Source organism: Lissotriton helveticus, chromosome 4_1 (assembly GCF_964261635.1).
Source record: "Lissotriton helveticus chromosome 4_1, aLisHel1.1, whole genome shotgun sequence".
In the NCBI taxonomy this organism is placed as follows: domain Eukaryota; kingdom Metazoa; phylum Chordata; class Amphibia; order Caudata; family Salamandridae; genus Lissotriton; species Lissotriton helveticus.
In genome coordinates this window covers 831,202,237-831,221,227 of record NC_136063.1, presented here as the reverse complement: position 1 = coordinate 831,221,227, position 18,991 = coordinate 831,202,237, and the positions used below count along the sequence as shown (strand labels likewise).

General features: G+C 40.2%; 1 protein-coding gene across 1 annotated transcript in view; it reads right to left on the bottom strand.

Moving 5' to 3' along the window:
- The window catches only part of PRELID3A (PRELI domain containing 3A), a 273,033-nt gene that overhangs the window by 118,785 nt on the left and 135,257 nt on the right, over positions 1 to 18,991 (bottom strand). The window contains exons 3-5 of the mRNA XM_078685696.1: positions 16,012 to 16,101; positions 10,655 to 10,725; positions 10,459 to 10,561 (exon numbers count right to left, since the gene is read on the bottom strand). Coding sequence (XP_078541822.1) covers positions 10,459 to 10,561; positions 10,655 to 10,725; positions 16,012 to 16,101 — 264 coding nt within the window. The remainder of the gene's footprint in view (positions 1 to 10,458; positions 10,562 to 10,654; positions 10,726 to 16,011; positions 16,102 to 18,991) is intronic.

Genomic DNA, 18,991 nt, shown 5'->3' with positions numbered 1-18,991 from the left:
TTTATGTTAAAAAAAACATAAATAAAAATATTGTCAAGAGCAATGCCAATAGCTCAAACTTTAACAAAGGCAAAACCATTGCATTGTAAATGCTTGTTGTTGTTCTGCCTTGCATTTCACTTTGCCTTTTGCCAATCAAGTTGTTTAAAAAAAAGAAAAAAGAAAGTTTTGTCCCTTGCACGCGTCCGGAGACGTGAATAGATCTGAGTGAGTCCTGCATCTAAGTGGACGGGAGTCAACGTTGGAAATAGCCCGGTGAACACTTTATATCCCAGGTTTGGCTTATTGAACATTGCAGTTTTCTTTTGCCAATAAGGTTGCTGAATACTTAGCTTCATTGAGATGGACAGTTTGTCAGAGTTCCCATTGAACTGATCAACCAGAACAGCGATCTCAAGAAACTTGTCGGTGCCTTGACAGAGAAGATTCATCTAGGACTTCGAGATCTTGAACTACATCAACCAGGTCTGGGGGTTGTTGTATATGAGACGGTGGTCAAGTTTCAAGTCACTTGTTACAAATTCATTTTTTTCCTGTGTGTTTTGGTACATGAGACGACTGCTAGGTTCTAAGTCACTTATTGTTTTATTGGTTTTGCATGAGATGCCTGTTAAGTGTTAAGTCACTCTTGTTTTCTACTGTTCATGAGATGACTGAGAAGTTGTTTAAGTCACTCATTGCTTGATGGTGTATGGGAGTTTGTGTTGCAAATGAGATGGCTGTAAAATTTAAGCCACTCATTACTATATTGTTTTTCACTCATCGCATGCATGGTTTATGGGAGTTTTATGTAGCGCATGACATGGCTGTCAAGCTTAAGCCACTCATTACTATACTGTTTTGCTTTTTTTTTGAATGACTGCTTTGGTATGGCAGTGTGTGAACAGGTCACCTGACGTCTTATTTTTCTTATTTTTGTCAATATGAGATTGCGAGCCCGTGACCTGAGCACGTCAGCGCGTGACCTAAGTGACGTGACTGCTGTCACATTCGTAAGTTTTGCATAATGTGTCTATATTTGTTGCATCTTTCCCTGTCACGCCGTAAGTTGGGACCCTTTTGCCTTTTGCTAACCTGGCCAGTCGGTTTGTTTGGTTTCTTGGGTTTTGTATGCTGTGTGTTGGCGTGGTGGTGTGTTGGTTGTTTTGACTTGGGTGTACTGTGTGTGGGAGGTTTGTGTTTTGTGTGAGAAAGGGAGAAGGTGGTGGTGAATGAAATTTGCTGGTTTGCGTGGGTGAATGTTAAATTGCTGATGTTGCCTGATTTCATGTTAATTTCTGAAGTTGTGTGATTTGACTTGTTCTCCGCAATTGTATTCTGATTTATTGTTCTTCTATTAAAGAAGGTAGATGCGTTGTACTTATTCCTGCTGCTCAGCCTAGAATGTTTGGTGTGAGAGCTTGTTAGAATGTTGAGTGTGTAAGACTGTCAGTTGGATGGAGGGCTGAGCGGCAGGAGGCTGCTCCTGGTGGGGCCTTTATCCTCTTCTTCTTACTTTACCATCTTACCTGAATAAACTACTTACAAGGAACTACAAGGACTACACTACCTTATGTACAACAATAGTATTCTCTCTACCCCGTAATTCCTCCCCAGCCCAGGTGAGGTTTGAGTTCGGGTTGCAGCAGCAGCCCGTGCAAAGACGATACACAACTATAAAAACATGGTACAAAATGTGGTCCAACCAGCAAAATTCAATCAATAATGCGCTGTGGAGGGCTCTAGATGATGATACTCAGTCTGCCTACATTAAGTACTTACAATCATCCTTAAAACTCACAAATACTACAAGTCTTTGGCAATTGAATCTTCCATTCTCTTCCTTTCAGCCAACGCTAAAGAAAGCGGCCATAAAGCATTCACTAATGGAGGACAAAACAAGTTTGAGTAAGCAATCCCATACATGGATGGTCCAACAATCATGTACCAAACTGCAAACGGCAATGTATTTAGTTCAGACATACGCCCCGCATTTAAAAACAAAGTTCTTAGCACTACACCTTGGCTCAATTCCATCAAATGCTGATCAACCGAGCTGGCAATATACAGGCCAGAAAGCCTGCAGTCTTTGCGGAGCCCCGAAGCAGGATCTAATTCATTTAATTTGCGTCTGCCCTAACCTAAAACCATATCGCCTTTTTTTATCGAAAAAACATTTTAATATAAGTGGCATTCGCACCTGTCGAGCAGCAACATTGAAATGCCTTGATCCAAATGATCCCCAGCTCAATTGTAACTTGGTGACATTTTTAAACCTGTATGAAAAACTAGTTAAGTCCGGTCCAAGGGGAGTTACAGAATAGCAATTTGGAGGGCCCATACTTTACAATTGTCTCTTCCAGTCCTGATTAGTTTTTATTGTTTCTACATTATTATGCTAAAAAGTCCAATGAATTGAGACTGTCTTCACAAAACAGACTATATTGGCCTGATTTTTATTGCATTTTGACATCTTTTGTTATGCTTAAATGAGCTGTGTAAACAATGCACTGTGAATCAATTGATGTTTAGTTATGGGTTTAACTAACTAAAGCAATAAACATGTTTTGAATTTGAAATGAAATGTTGTTATCAGTAAAAATCCACTAAAACTAGGGAGCAGAGCTCCGGATCTGTATCCAAGGACACAGAAATAAACTTTGGGCTTAAGAGTTAGACTTAATTTGGACCATGTTGTAAACATAACATAGAAGGGGCTGGGCCAAAAAATGACCATCATTTTGTACATGCCAACCAAAGAAAGCAGAAAACTAATTTACTTTTTTCTAACCTTTACAGATGCTACCAGCTGAATGGCTAAAACCAATCTTTTAAAGTCATGAGTGAAGAACTAATCTCTTCCCCAGCACTTGCTAGTATCAACATATAATCATTTTATTGTACAATACATAAATTACATATGTAATCAATTCTTGTTTTTCTTGTATTGTTTGATTTATTCTTGTAGTTCTTTTTTAGCCAACATGTGTTTCGTCGCCAAGGGTAAGTAACCGCGACTTCCTCAGGGCTGTTGCTTTAGTAAGTTGTGGCTATCTTTGAACCACTTTTACTTCCATCCTGGTGCTCCCACCATTTCTTAAGTCTGATAAAATTTCCCAGGCTCAGACAACCCCAATACTGTTGTCTCAAATCATTATTTTGTTTTTTTCCAGATTCCGAATATTTGTTGCACGGCATCAAGTGGTCCAAGCGAGTACGTTCTAAACTTCAGAGCGTACTCGATTGGATCACTTGATGCTGTGCAAATAATATTTGGATACTAGCGAGTGCTGGGGGAGATATTAATTGCTAAATTGGCTTGACCTCGTCATCTAACTGGGGAGTGGGTGATCTCCCTACCTTAGTGGGAAACAAAAGAGTTCCAGTGTTCTTTTATTATAAGTTAAATAAAAAGTCACAACTTTTAAAAATAGATAAATACACAAATAACAATAGGATTAAATACATGAGTACATACATAGATACACAAGCAATTACAATTCTTCAATTAAGTGCTGTGGTGCCTTTCTGATCGGGTCACTGGAAACCGGGAACTGGTGGTTGAAGTGTCAGTGATCTCCACAGGTGAGGTGGAATTATTAGCAGATACAGAGTCACCAACAGTCTGTCTATACCCAATTTCTACATTGACATCGATGTTTGGTGAGTGATGGTCCACCTGTCGAAAATGACAGGAATCTTTCATTAGGGACTTCCCAGGATGCTGTGCAGCCATCATGAGTCATTTGGTTTTGGTGATAGTAAAGGGTTTAACCTTAAAAGGAGCATCAGATTTCCTTCTTCTGTACTGTCTAACCAGCACTCGATCTCCCCTTGTAAAAGAAATGTCCTTTGTATGACATTATCGGTCAGAATATATTTTTATCTTCTGTTTGTGACCAAAGTCCATAGTGTGAATGTCTTCCTCATTCTTAGATCTGAGGTTGGTCCATTGGGGCAGCTTTGTCATCATGGGTATTCCAAACACGAGAGTAGTGGGGCTACCTGTCGTTGAGTGAGGAGTCGAATGGTAAGCTTGAAGAGTGGCGTTTAAAACAGCTCTGAGGCCTAACTTCTCCAATGCAGGATGCTGAATAGCTTTCTTTAGAGTAGTCATACACTGTTCTGCCAGGCCACTGGCTTGGGACCAAAGAGGATACTGCAGGTACACACCATGTCGCAAAGATGCCATCCAGGTTTTGAATGGCCTTTTCACGTGCAGTGGTTTAAAGGTCTTCCACCAATGGGAAACAGGAGCATTCATCGACAATGATTAGAAGATGATGCCCATTCTGAAGAGCACCAAAGAAATCAATAGCAATTCTCTCCCAAACACCATGTGGCAAGTCGGATATGTTCAAAGAGTGCTGAATGACTTGAGATGAAAGACAGTTGCATATGTAAAAAGTCTTTAATTTTTTTTACCCTTTCGTCGAGATACATAAACCAGACTCAGTCACGAAGATCTCTGTTGGTGGTAACTATTCCTTGATGTCCCTCATGGGCGACATAGTTTAATTGTTGTCGTAGATCCTCAGGAATAACAATTTGTGTACCTGGCAGAATGAGGCCTTCTTGGGTCACTGAAAGTTAATTTCTTACAAATACTCATTGTCACTAGTGAAAGGTCCAATTGCTGGTTCCACGATTGATGAGCAATAATGTCTTTTTATCTTAACATGACACTATCTTGGCTTGTAACAGAGACAATTTGTTCTAAAGACATGGCAGCTGGTGTGCTCGATTTCACAATAAAATTGGTGAAGGCATCCGCTGTTTTAGATGGGGCGTTGAAATGGCACTCTTGAAAAATAATCAGCCGGATTCTGATCTTTTCCTGGACGATGAATAATTGTATAGTTGTTTTCTTGTGACCTCAAACCCCAGCGTTCAATTTGAGGAGGCATTTTGCCTTTTGGATTGCCAAACATTGTCAACAGTGCTAGATGATCACTACAATGAAAGGCTTTCTGTACAAGAAAACATGGAAATATTCACAAAAACAGACCACTGCCAAACTTTCTTTCTCAGTTTACGAGTAGCATGTTCTGTTTGTGACAGGGTCTTACTTGCTTATGCCACGATATGTCTCAGGGCATTTGACTGTCCGCTGTGCTGTGCAAAGATTGCGCCCAACCCGACAGGGCTAGCATCAACTACAACCCCTGTATGTAGTTTGGTATCAAAGCAGGTACTTTCAGTGGCACTCTCAATGGCTTGCTTGATGTGTTGGAAACTCTTCTCACACTTCTGTCACAAATGAAAAGATACGTTATTTTTCGTTAGTTCTTGTAACCTTGCACTGACCTTAGCAAGGTCTTGTATGTAACTCGAACAGTAACTGGTCTGTCAAAAAAAGGATCACAACATAGAAGTGTCTTGTGGGGAATTTGCTGTAGACAATGCTTGCACTTTTGCTGTATCAGGTTTCATACCCCATAGAAAAGACATGGCCAAAGAATTTCAAGATTGTCTTGTAGAATTCACATTTGGTGGCATTCAGAGTGAAGCCTGCATTGATCAACAAATGAGAGCCTAACTAATACATCACTACATCACTATAGCTAAATGCATTTACTACAAGCTGTATGATACGTCAAATGATGTCTTGGAAATGTTCTGCTGCAGTGGATATACCAAACTCAATCGCTTGTAGCGATACAAACCAATATGAGTAGAAAATGTTGGAATTTACCTAGATTTTTCTTTGAGCTCCAATTGGTGATATCCTTTATTTAAGTTGAGTCAAGAGAAGAACTTTGCATCATTCAGTTGAGATATCATATCAGCAATGTGCGAATCAGGTTGTCTCTCTCTCTCTCAGCGGCCCAGTTGGCCTGAAGCATGTCAATGTATATGTGTACAGCTCCTTCATTGTCTCTTTTTGACACTACTACAATGGGAGAAAACAATTTTGTCGGACCAGGGGGGCATTTAATGATGGCATGTTTGAATAATAAATTACTTTTATTTTCAATAGCATCTTGCAAGTGAAACATAATTTGTCTGTGTCTTTGAGCCACAGGACGAACATCCTCATTAATGTGTAACTTTAATTTAATTGTTTTGAGTTTTCCTAGCCCATGAAATAACAAAGGAAACTGACTTTCAATTCCACGATGAGCATTACTATTGTAGTTCATTGATATCCGTCCCATATCAGCGCCAGTAATAAAACTCAGCAAACAAGAACTTGAAGTTGTTCCTTGAAGTACATAAATAGGTTCTTGTTCTTCTTGTATTTCATCATGGCTACAAAAGATCTTGACTCTTTAAGGGCGTCAAAGCTACCCAGGGCATACTTCTTGTCTTTGACTTAGTAAATTGTGGTAACGGAGTCAGTTCTTGATACTTCTCCTCAGGCATAATATTTATCGATGCACCACTATCAATCATGAATGGTATCAAACACCCATTATTTTTAGAGTGAGCTTTGGATAATGTTTGAATGTGTTTTGAGCTTCTTCATGTCGATTTTTCTTTACTTTGAGTTTTTTGTCACATTTCACCAGTTCCACATGAACATGCCTTTCTGAGGCAAACATCCACATTGTACAATTATCATTGTCACTTTCACTGGAAACTGAAATTGAGGAACTGTTTGTCAATGATTTAGATGATGATCGACTTTGGTGTCGATTTACCTCAGTTGGTGTGACCACTTGGACTTTTAGGAGCATGTCTACCGCAGCTGAGGTAGCGTTTGGTCAGTCATTTTACTTCATGTTGTGATGCCCTTACTTTTCTCTTCGCCTTGCAAGTCGTCACAAAAGGGTTCGCTTTGCCACAGCCCAGGCATGTTTGTCCAATGGTAGGACATTTACCTCTGTGTGGAAATGACAAACCATATCTGTAAAAAGTTCTCTTTTTCTGGGGAGACATCACTTTGTGTCCCTCAGCCTTGTACATTGGCTTAATTTTCATGCTCATGACTGACTCACTTTGGCCTCCGGCCTCTATGTCAGTCGCTTGACGATCAGCACCCTCTTCAGCGAGAGCAGCCTTAAGGACTTGTTCTAAGCTCAGTTTCCTTCAGCATTCGTTGTCGAAAGGAATCTGACAGACATCCATCTATTACTCTGAGGCGAGTAGCTTCCTCATTGTTAAACTCATTGAATCTACAGTGCTTCACTAGAACATCCAGTCTTTCAACAAATTCATCAATGGTTTCACCCGGTCTCTGGCGTTCTTGACTGAACATGTATCTTTCATAATCTGCATTTGGCACTGGATTAAACTTGACATTCAAGGCTGTTTTGATTTGTTTGAAGGCCACTTCACCTTCTTGTGGTATCTTTTTTATGGCTTCTTTCACTCCTTCACCAGCCATGTTCCTCAGATACTTTATAATATTTTTATCATCTTTTTCATCTACTGCATCTATCAAATCTTCTATCCATGCAGTCCATCTAGTGCCAATATTGTGTTTTGTTAGCAGTATCAAATGCAGTTGGCAGTTTTAAGAATGCAGCAGCAGTATATACATTTGTGGATAGTAGTGGTCTCTCTGGTTCTTTGTGTGGAACTTAATCAGGCATAGCTTCTATAGCACCTTGTAACGTGCTGGCTGCAGGGTCAGCCTTACCAACTTTTGCTGATAGTATCTTGTCCTTGCTCTCCATTGTAGCTCTTTACTTGATGGCTGTCTAGGGAGTTGTTCTGGGCCCCTGTGTGGTAGCTTTGGTGGTGGAGTGCTTCTTCTGGGAACAACGCCGCACGAACAACCCCGGACCCTCTTGTGGGGTCACTCTGCAGCATGTTGTGGCACAACAATTTGTTAATGGTTTTGGTAAGTAGATAAACCTTGTATTCTACTAGTTCATGAAAACAGATAATGTTATGGATTTTGATCGGCTTCATGCATAAATGTTTCCTCAGAACCACCTGGTTAATCTCTGCTTCGTAGCACATGAATTTCAATTTGATTTGTACAATGAAGTATCATTGTGCGCTGCTTTTGTATCCTGGTTGAATCCGCCTTTATAGTTCTTTACTCTGCATAGCATATGGCATTAATTTGCGTAATGGCACAGTACCATTAATTTGCGGTCGTTTCATTCAGTTCCTGGCCACGGACATGCAGACTTCCAATATTGCTTTCTTTATTTTCAAGCATTTTACACAGGCTGGTATTCTGCTGAGACTCCACCTCTGCCAGCGTTGATTGTGCACATCAACTGCAGCACATGTAGCATGCATGAGCAGTTTGCTGGACCATGGCGAGCTCTCTGAAAGAGTACTTTCTGAGTACGGCTTCAGATCCCTTATCTCGTCGCCAGTTGTAGCAACCTGTCAGCCCAGGCACTTGCCAATAAGTACACCACACACGGGGAGTAATTTTACACGTCTTTATTCCACTGCGTGTAAGTCAGAACTCAACATTCTAAGCCTACCTTCAACTCATCCCTCCAACGCTTACGTCACAGGCGTAAGGTATACAGTGGGAACCAAAAGAGCTGCAGCATTCCTTTTTTCAAGACACTACATCGAGATTGTTTTGATAAAACAAAACATAGAAAAGAGTGCATCTATCTGGAAACTAGGATAACAGTAGCAACAGAGCTATTAATGGTTACGAATGGTAGGAAAAATAATAACACCTACTGCAAAAGAGCTGTAATAAATTGTGGCCATAGTTAGGCATGGCAGGAAAAATATTAGCACCCACTGTATGGGATGGATATCTGAATTTGCTGAATACAGAATTTGGTGGACATTGAATGAATATCGAAACATGATTGCTTTTTGATGGGGTTCTAAGGGATTGTTGGATAGAAGCAGGTGTATACCATAACCATGGGTTAGAACCCAGATCCCTGCAGTGGATTGGCTAGACAGCAAGAGGAAAAGGTCTGCTAGCAGAAAATTAAGGCTTTGGGATGGATACTCAAAATCTGCCCCTCCATCAAATATTTAGCAACACGTGAATTTGGGGTAAGTAGGCTAGTACCTCCCTCCAAAATCTCATAGGACCATAAGTTATGTTCATTTCTAATAGAGGCATTGTATAGGTCACCCAAGGGGCTTTGTATAATAAACATCTAAGCTGTCACATATATTAAAATCTGGACAGAGACTGGCCATTTAGCATGTGCATTGTGAACACTGCCACTGAACATTTTAAACTAAAAATCAATGATTCTGATACATAAATGATTAACATAATTTAATATAGATTGGGTCTACAATGGGAGGTTCATTTTATATTTCCCTTTTCATTTTGTATCATGGCAATTGTCACACCATTTTCTTATACCATGGAGAGAAGGAAAAGAACTTTACATCTGGTGGCGATCCGCTCTAGAACAACACCATCATAGTCCTTGTACATCAGTGCCTAATTTGAGCCGGTGGTTTCCGATGCTCTGCACTGACACTTAATTGCCAGCATCAGCACTTATGACAGTCTGCTAAATGGTGGCACTGTTTGTCTAATTTAGAGATAAGCACAACAATAGTTATTTATGAATTTAATATACATTTAAAAATTACTTAATGTCAGGCCTCAAAGCTATAATAATGGCTGGGGCAGCAGGTATTGTCTCAATTGTCACACTTGTGGGAATCTGATGGGCAGTAGTTTGTTTGGTACGGTCATTGGCACTCAGGCAGGGGCAACGGGGACTGCAAGATGCAGTTGCCTCCAGACAAGGGCCCTAGCAAATAATTTTTTTTTAAATTCAGCACTGCTGTACATCGTCTTTTTCTTGGGGAATGTAGTGAGATCTCTATTGCAGCTCCATTCAGTTTCCAGCCACGTTAAAATAAATATAAAAGAGGGGATGGAGTCAATGACATGTCTGTAACCCTACCGCATACCCTTGAATTGAAGCATGTAGTAGAATGGTGCAGTTGTGTTCGGGGTACATTCTCTTACAACTTCTAAAATGAATGGGATTAAAGGAGAACCACCATGGCAGGGATCAGCAATGCTCTATGTCATTTTAGAAGGTTTCTCAACAACTTACAAAACATGTTAAGGGGAGGGAAGTCAGATAGATTGGAACAGCCTTAAAGTGCAAAACAATGTACCAAATTGAATTTTAAAACTGCAGAATTAAAGCTGTTATCATAAATTCTAGGAATTATTGTAGTTTGCATGGGGTACTGCACCAGAAAGAAATAGCTGGCCATTTTAGCTTACAATCCAGCAAGTTAACCAGCTTGACTAGCTAAATACTGTATCAATGTATACCACACAATCTATGGTTCGAGAGAACACAAAATAACAATGCATACAGCATATGTAGCATAGTTACATGCAATACTTTTTTCACTATCCTTTCAACTACCAAAAATAAAACCATTTTTAATTAATGGTTATTGTATTTATGCTTAAAATGTTTAAGAAGTATAAATGACTCTTTACCAGGAATTACCAAGAACTTCCAAAATGATGTCTAAACGTGTCCTTTCATGCTCCCTCTGAACCCAGGTTTCTTGTAATGACCTATCATTCAGCCTAAAATGCATACATACCTTCCTGGCATTGGATGAGATGGTGTTTGCCATTAAACCTTCCAAATAACTGCTAAGGCTTACTCCTTTAACGGTAATAATTGCTTCTTGTGTTAGCACAGTTCTATAGAATAAAAAAGATGATAATTTTAGCAGAGACTGAAAACAATAACCATGCCCTCTTGATTCCATGAGTAGCCAAATACGGTCAACTTACTCGCCAGGGTTTTCTGGGTGAGGTGTGTACACCAGTCTTTCATCAACAGACACCAGGTTTGTGAGTGTGATCTGTTAGGTAAAACAGGAAGAGTCAAAATGGTTAGATTACTTGTTAAGAAAAACTACAAGTTGAACCAGTCTCCTTTCGGCCATGTTGTACTATTTCAATTCGCAAACTAAGGATGTGCAATTTGAAAACCGACTGGTTTGTGACTAGAAATGCAATTTGCGATGGGACCTATATAGTAATGGCTCACAAAGCTCATTGTAAATTTGCATAGGGCTGTAAAACGACCTGCCTAATGAATAATATTTAGGCAGGGCATAGTTTGTGAGCCCCTGTGTTTGGCTATAAATGCAGGGACAGCAGACCGCCATCCATGCATTTGTATACTTAAATTGAAACCCTTTTATTTTTTTATAACACCCATGTCCATTAAAGGGAACAGTGCTGGTTTGGAAAAAAAAGGTTTTCCATTTAAGAAGACATCAGGGACAAAGACTTCTATATCAGTATTTTCCATTGGTTACAACACACAGACCAGATCACACCTGTAAGAGTCTTTTGACATGGAATATTTACTACTACAATCTCCCCTATATGACAAATGACCTGTTTATCATGTATATGTGTACATTTACTAAACAGTTGAAAACGTAAAACTTAAAAAAAAACAGATTGCAAAAAAAACCCACCAGGGACAGCGGTCTTAGGGATCACTGCCGATTCTCCCTAAGTCGACCCTCACGATTCTCTAAGGAGAAGATATCCCTTGGGCACTATCAATAGACATTGCCTCCTTTGAGGTGTATTTGAACACTGGTTTGCAATTGTCACAAACTGTTAATACATTCTTCTCTAACGCAAACAGGAGTAGTACGCCCCTTTTACAACCTCTCCTATTTGCAATTTGAACAGGGTCGCATAACACCCTTTTAGAGTCAGAAAGACCTTTCCAACTCGTATAAAGGAATTTATAAAAAAGATCAAGGTATTTTGTAGTTGCAAACCATGTGATTTTGTAATTTCAGGGCTCTGCAACCACAAAATACCTTTAAACATCAGGCTCTTACAGACAAAGGGCCTGATTTCGAGTTTGGTGGAAAGGGTACTCTTAAAGGCACTGGAGTACCCTCTCTGCCAAACTGAAGGATCGCCTGCCTGGTTTACAGATAGGCAGAAATTCAGTAGGAGATGGTGGAGACTATTCTATCTTCACCACATATATACCGCTTCCAGGTAAGTACCGTTGGAGGTTTGGCCATGTGCCCATCTGACTGATTTAAAGTGAGTGGAAACATGGTCAGTTTTTACTTTTAAAACCATCACCCAAAACGTAGCGGTATGTAAAAGTAAAAACTTTTCAAAACTACCTCGCCATGGGAGCAAACTCCCATGGTGAGGATAGGAGGTCACTACATGTTTTATTTTCAAAAACAAAATCCCGCTTTGGGATTTTGTTATTGGAAAAAAAAATGAATTGTGAGCTGTGCAGTGTTGTTATCTTGACGGAGCGGCAAGGCACATTTTCAATGCATTCACAACACCCGCAGTGACAGCAGTTCCTGTAAATGCAACGATTTAGCTGACATCTCTAAATTTGTCATCTGAAATACTTTCACCATGGAGGAAGTAAAGTGCTCTCCCATGGCGACAGTACAGAGACTGTCTGGCAAACTGTAAATATGGATCAAAATAGTTTAGTCACAACAAATAATGGACTTGCAGTAAAATAATGGTAAATATATATATGACACAAGCAACAAATCTTATCGATATGACAGAATTACTGAGTATTGTGGGTAACAACCGAACAGATACTTATTGTTTGTAGTAACGGTGTTCAACATAAAAAAAAAACATTACTACATTTAATATTTTCAAATGTCTCAAAAAAACGTATAAAACAATAACTAAGGCTACTGCTATATCTTGTAACATGTATTTTACTAGGTGTTTTTACGTAGTAAAGACTTTCAGTGGAGAAGAGGAGAGAAGCCCTTTGCATAGATGACTACTTACAGATAGTTCTATGACGTTTAACATTGGGTTACAGTGTTATAAGTTGGGGGCTAAGGCTAAAAGAAAAGGATGCTGGCTGGGCTGAGGCAGTTTTTATTTGAAGAGCTCTTTATCTGAATTGCTGGAGGAAATGTGGGGAATCTCAGGTTCAAGGGAACGTCATTCCAAAGGCGGAGTGGAGGAGAAGTGGGGAAGGTTCAAGGGCAGCTAGAAAAATCTTGCCTCTTTTACCTTTGACTACAGGATTGTTGGTTTCCAGTAAGACCAGGGTGAAGCTTCTTGTGATATGGAGCCAGCCAACATTGGCTTCTCTGTGAGATCCCTAATCTTCTCTGTGCTGATGGCCTTGAAGATCTTGTGGAGTCTTGAACTGGATGTGCGCGGAGGTGGGCATTCAGTGAAGATGTTAGGACTGCGGAATGTGATTTGGTTTCTATTAGCCTGTGTTCATGCAACCAGATATGCGAAAGGCACTATTCATGCAAGAGTTGTTCTGGAGCTCAGTGAGCAGTTTATTGATTTGATTTCGGAGTTGATTTAGTACATATAAAGCACACACGTTTACCATGCAGTGGTGCCTTGGCACAAAATGGCATATTTATGAGCTTCCTGTGCTGCCAGAGCATCACTTTTTGTGACGCTCCTGTGGTGCAAACTACAAAATGGTATTTATGAGGTCACGCAAAGCAACTTTGCATGGCTTTGAATGCCCTCATGGATATGGAGTAAGGCAAGGCAGTGCAAATCTCTGTGTTGCCTTACTCTGTGCTTTGGAGGCGTTCCATGGGCATTGCAGCGGGTGTCCCAATGCAACACCCATGGATTATTTTGATGCTTCCCCAGATTTACAAACCCATGTAAACCTGGGGATACGCCAAAATGATACACCTCCCTAGGGAAGGCGCATAGAGGAGAAATAACTTTATTTCTCATAGTTTTTCCTATTTCCTCCTCGCATTCTGCAGCACACGTAGAAAGAGGAAAAGCCTCCCAGGATTGTTTTTGTGCAGGAAGGTGCCCCTTCTTGCACAAAAACAATCCTGCCGACGCCATGGTGCAAGGGTGCCTGCTTTGGTGCTAGGCTGCAGAAATGGCAGCAGTGCAGTGGGAAAGGACAGTAATGCCCTTTCACTTTGACATAGGGCAGCGCAGCAAGGTGACTTCCTGCGCTGCCCTATGCCAAATCCCCATAAACTAGGCCCCTAGTGTTTTGTCCATTGGTGCTTCAAAGATCTGATTTTCCTCAGTTCTTTTGTAGAGGACATAAGGGCAATGAAAAGTGATTAGAGGGTGTTGGCAGGGCAGAGACATGCCTTCTAGTTGGACGCAAGTCCTCATGTGTCATGATTAATGCGACAACTCCAATTTAGGCAGTTTGCTTTCATTTCTTAACTCTGGTTAGTTTTTCCTTCACCTATAATAAAAAGTGTGCAGCTCCTTGAACACATACAAAAAATGCTGATATCATCATAGCTTACAACCCTGCAGGCTGGCATGTTTTTTGTTTATTAATGAGCGCAGCCATCACACAATCGCACCTTGCAGTGTAAGCTTATTGTATACAAAGATGAAGGCTTAATGCAAACGTGTGGTTGTAGCTGATGCAGTTTGTGCCATGTTGGTGTAGTCTTAGAGAAGCTTTACTGTCTCCAAACCCTGTTTTGTTTCAAAAGCATGAGATGAAAACAGTGGTCAAATGGTGTATAATAAACCCCAGTATTTGACCATAAAATAGGAGAGGACTTTGCCTCCGGAACTATCGCTAGAGGCCCTGCCTGAATGCTGAGCCCTTTACTCGCAGTGCGAGAGTTGATTCCTGAAACCGTGCAGAAGGTTTCCTTCACCAAAAGCACTTATTCCGTTCCTGGAGCAGAACTCTGATAAGGAATAGTAGCATACAGCCATTGAAGGGTATGCTGTGCCATCCATCCTAAGAAACTCGAAAGGCAGGTTTCGCGATTTAATGATTTAGCACATTTTTGGCATAGCACTTAGAAATAACTTTAGACTGTTAGGATGTCAGAAACTTGCTAATAATGTTAGAAAATGTTATCTTATTTTGTTGACTGTTACGAGCCTAACTTCTGCTTTTGTTTTTGCATTCTGAATGGTTCCCATACATAATTTATGTACTAGACTGAAGATTGTTTTGTGTAAAAAAAAACAACTACATGTCCCCATTTATCAGTGCTATTTTTGAGTGCTATTCACAAATGAAAAAATATTTGAACTGCCACTGTGTCCCTGAAATCATCTACAGGGATGGACCGTACCCTGTAAACATAGCCTATAAAAGATTACACAGTGGTTTTGTGTTTCGGCTTGCTAATTCAATATTGGTGCACTGAACTTAGTCATTGCATCAGAGGGATAGAAATGTGACCTCTGTGGCTCTGGGGACCTCCCAGATGTCGTATCAAATGCTCACAAGTAAGAGAATCATCAGTGCCATGATGGATAGCCAGATTGTTCAACCATTTTTTTTTTTGCACGGATGCCACTCTGAAGCCAGATCAGCTGGGCTGGACCTCAAGTATGGTCAATAGCTAGATTGGTCAACCTTTTTTTCTTCATGGGTGCCCCTTTGAAGCCAGAGTGACTTGGCTGGCCTGAGGTATATTTCTCCTTGTTTTTGCTGTTTCCATGTGTGCTGCCATGTGCAAATTGCCTATAATTGTTAATGTGCACGATCATTATAAACAAATGCTGTTTTGCAACTTCTTTGTGTGCGGCATTAAGCAGCACACATAGAAGTTACAAAACGGCATTTAAAGACTGTTTATGTGAACCTTCCTCTCAACACAGGCACCCTTGCAATATGGTGCAAGGGTACCTGCATTGGCGCCAGGCAACTAAAATTAGCACCAGCGCAGGGAAAACGCAGGGCTCCACCATATTCTAGTTAATATGGTGCAGCTCTGCGTTTCTAAAGAGACGCAGCGTGTCGTTAGCCTTCTTGGCTTAACGACACGCTTTGCCACTTTATGGTGAATATGTCCCTTAGTTTCTTGACAAACAAACATGACTGGATGGTGAAATTTATGCAGAGTACCTGATGTGATTGTGACGTTAAGGCAGGGGTTAATTTTGTTTTGAATGTAGCCATTTGCTGTGTGGTTTATTATTCAAGTTAAAAAATATCTCGATTTACTGAAATTCTGAATAGGAAGTTCAGTCTGTCTAGGCCTTCCACACGAGGAGGTGCCAGGATCTTCTCTCATGTTTACCAGATCAGTGTAATTTACAGATGGATAATGATACATGTGGCGTACTTTCCTGTTTGTTGCTCAAGTTACCAGTACCATTCTAACTTATATTCATGTAGTACTCACATTACTAGAACAGAGTTCCATTTTCTTTTCAACTGGATCCACAACAGAGTGTTCCTTTATGTACGTCAAAGTTCTATGTGTTCCAAGAATCTAAGAGACAAAACAAGGTGCAGTAATATTATTCAGCGAAACAGACCAATAGACCAATTGCAAAACATTTACCTAATTTAATGCAGCTTACAGATACTTTATCAAAGCAATAAACGCACACAAATTGTTATTATGAACATAGAGATCTAAACTTAAAGTAAATACTGATCACTTACAGTTTAAACTTTACAACAACACACACTTGCCACTTAATCCATTATCTGATGCATAATTTGCAGATTAAAAAAAAAAATTTCTAGCTCAAATGGAACAAAAGTTGCTAAAAATACTGCAACATATGTTGCTGCACTATTGAAGGCCCTTCGCAAAGGCTGACTGGTCACTTTTTTGTTGCTTATTGCTAGAATTGGGTGACACACTCGTACTACTGAGGTGCAACCTATGCCCTAATAGTGATTTTTTTTGTTTGAATATCTTTTATTCATTTTCAATATATACTCAACTACATATCAGATGTGATAAACAAGGAAATATATTATGCCATCTCTTAGCCATACAAAGGCCCACAGGAGAAAACACAAATCACTGTAAAATCTTAATCACACATCATTGCACCTGGGGCAGAGAGGAGAGAGGGGAGAGAAAAGGAAAGGGAAAAGCAAATTCGTCTCTCTCCGAGGTGCGCTGTGCACAATAAAAAAATCACATGCCCAAGAAACAAGGGGTCCGTGGCGTAGAGATATAATGTGTTGTTGATCGAAAAAACCTAATAAGCCTCTAGGTGGAAGTCTGAACGGTTGTGAGTGTTATGAGTATCGAAAATAACTTTTAGAGAGTACTTTGTCTTGTGTCTCAGAATGCAGTGCACCTTGAGTCATGTGAATGTGTTGCAAAGTGGCAATATCCTCCAAGCTATCATCTCCGTCAGCTTCTACCCAATAATAGATATGGGGTGTGGTGCCCACTCTGTGTCCATGTATAACTGCTGTAAAATGGAGGGCGGCTGACATATAATCCCGTATTCAAACCAATTTAAGAAATGCGTCATCCTAAAAAACAAGTCTGTCAACACGCTACAACGCAACTAACTAAGAAACAGGAAGGGAGAAAAATAAAACAATTGCAAAAGCTAACACACAAAAAAAAAAATATTGCCATATATTGTCATGAGCATGTGTTGTCGGTTCCGGGGGAGGGCCAGTGTGGGGGGCTCAGGAGGTAGGAGTCCGCCGCGGTGAGGAGTCCTCCAAAAGGGGAAAGTTGACTTTTCGTGGCAGGCAGGTATCAGACCCTCAGCGCTGAGGGGCATGCCCAAATAATGATAACAAGTGTAAAGAAAATGTCAAAGTAATGTAATATAGTAATACTATCAAAAAATGTGCCTCAATGCGCCACATTATTTGTCTTCCTTGCTACATTAATTTAGTCAACCCTGCCGCATAATTTAGTCCTTCCCTGCCGCATAATTTCAGTTATGCAATGTGGCATGATATGCACAAGATGGCATTAAGGATAATCAACTCAAATTACCTCCGTACTAAATAATGAATTTCACAGGTATATTTTAAAATTGCTGAGGCTACACTTCTGCCACAAACAAAGTATGATTTTCAGTCTTTGTATACATCACATCATATAGTTTATACAGCTAAGTTAAAACCTAATGTGTACAAATTTAAGACAAAATGTAATCTGTTCTTTTTGGTCACATTTCCTAAATAGTATTTGGTTGCTTTTTACATTTAACTGCATAGCACTAGGTTTGCTGTTACAGTGAAAGGTCGCACAGCTGATGATTCATGTGCAGTTTCTGCAGAGTGTGTGGTTCTTCAACCTTGGGGACCCAGGGCTGCATCATATACACATTCAGAAAATACATGCTCTTTGCTTGCCTCAAATAAGTTATTCTATCAATGTATCAATATCATTTTGCACACCCATCCAGTGTTTAATGAACGCAAAACACATGATATACAAGTACCCACCACATGCATAAACACCATGTTTATATCCATTCACACAAAACATAAGCACACTCACACCAGGTTCAAAGGAATGCTGCACACAGAAACACCTACACCAGAACGGCTATGCCACACACATGCGCAAAAACACTACAGACATGCACACACATACAATATTCACTCAAGCTACACATGTACATTTGTAGATCCCTTACACTTAGAGCTACACAAGCACACACTTTCACTATTCACAAACAGGTTTTCTGCAAACCCCACAAGCTTTCAGTGCTTCTTTCCCCTAGCTGAATCTGCCTAGAATATATAAATATCACAATGACCAATGAATGTTGAATGAAGTCTAACTGCCTGAAATTAACCACTAAAAAGACTGAAGTTGTTTTCTTTGGGTAGAGCTCTTCGTCGTGCGACTACACTGGTGGCCAACAGAGCTAGGACCTACTTGCACGTCAATCATCCATGCCAAGAACCCCGGGATCGTCACCGACTGAAAAATCGTCATGAGAGCCCAAGTCATGGGTGTCAGCACTGCAGGCTTTCACACCCTGAAGACACATATTTAACCTTCCGTCAAGAAGCTACACTGGTGCAGATGTTGCCACCATTTGCATGATTATGGTGAAGCTTTTTGCAGAACTTCAAAATAAAATGTATGTATCTACAGTCGTTATAGGAATTGAAACTGCAGCCTTTGAGAGCACCTTTTAAACACTATCTACTGTCCTCACACCTTTCTGTTTCACAATGAGTGGATTCAGAATTTGACCATTTTAGCACATAAGATGGAACTCACAAAAATGATGAATCGATGCATTAGTAATAGAGTTTTCTAAGAACATCAAGGCCTGTATTACAGACAGGGAACACTATCCCTGTTTGCATCACTGCAACAGGGACAGTGCACCCTTTTAGAATGAATGTACTGCCATCAGTTAAGCCGGTAACAC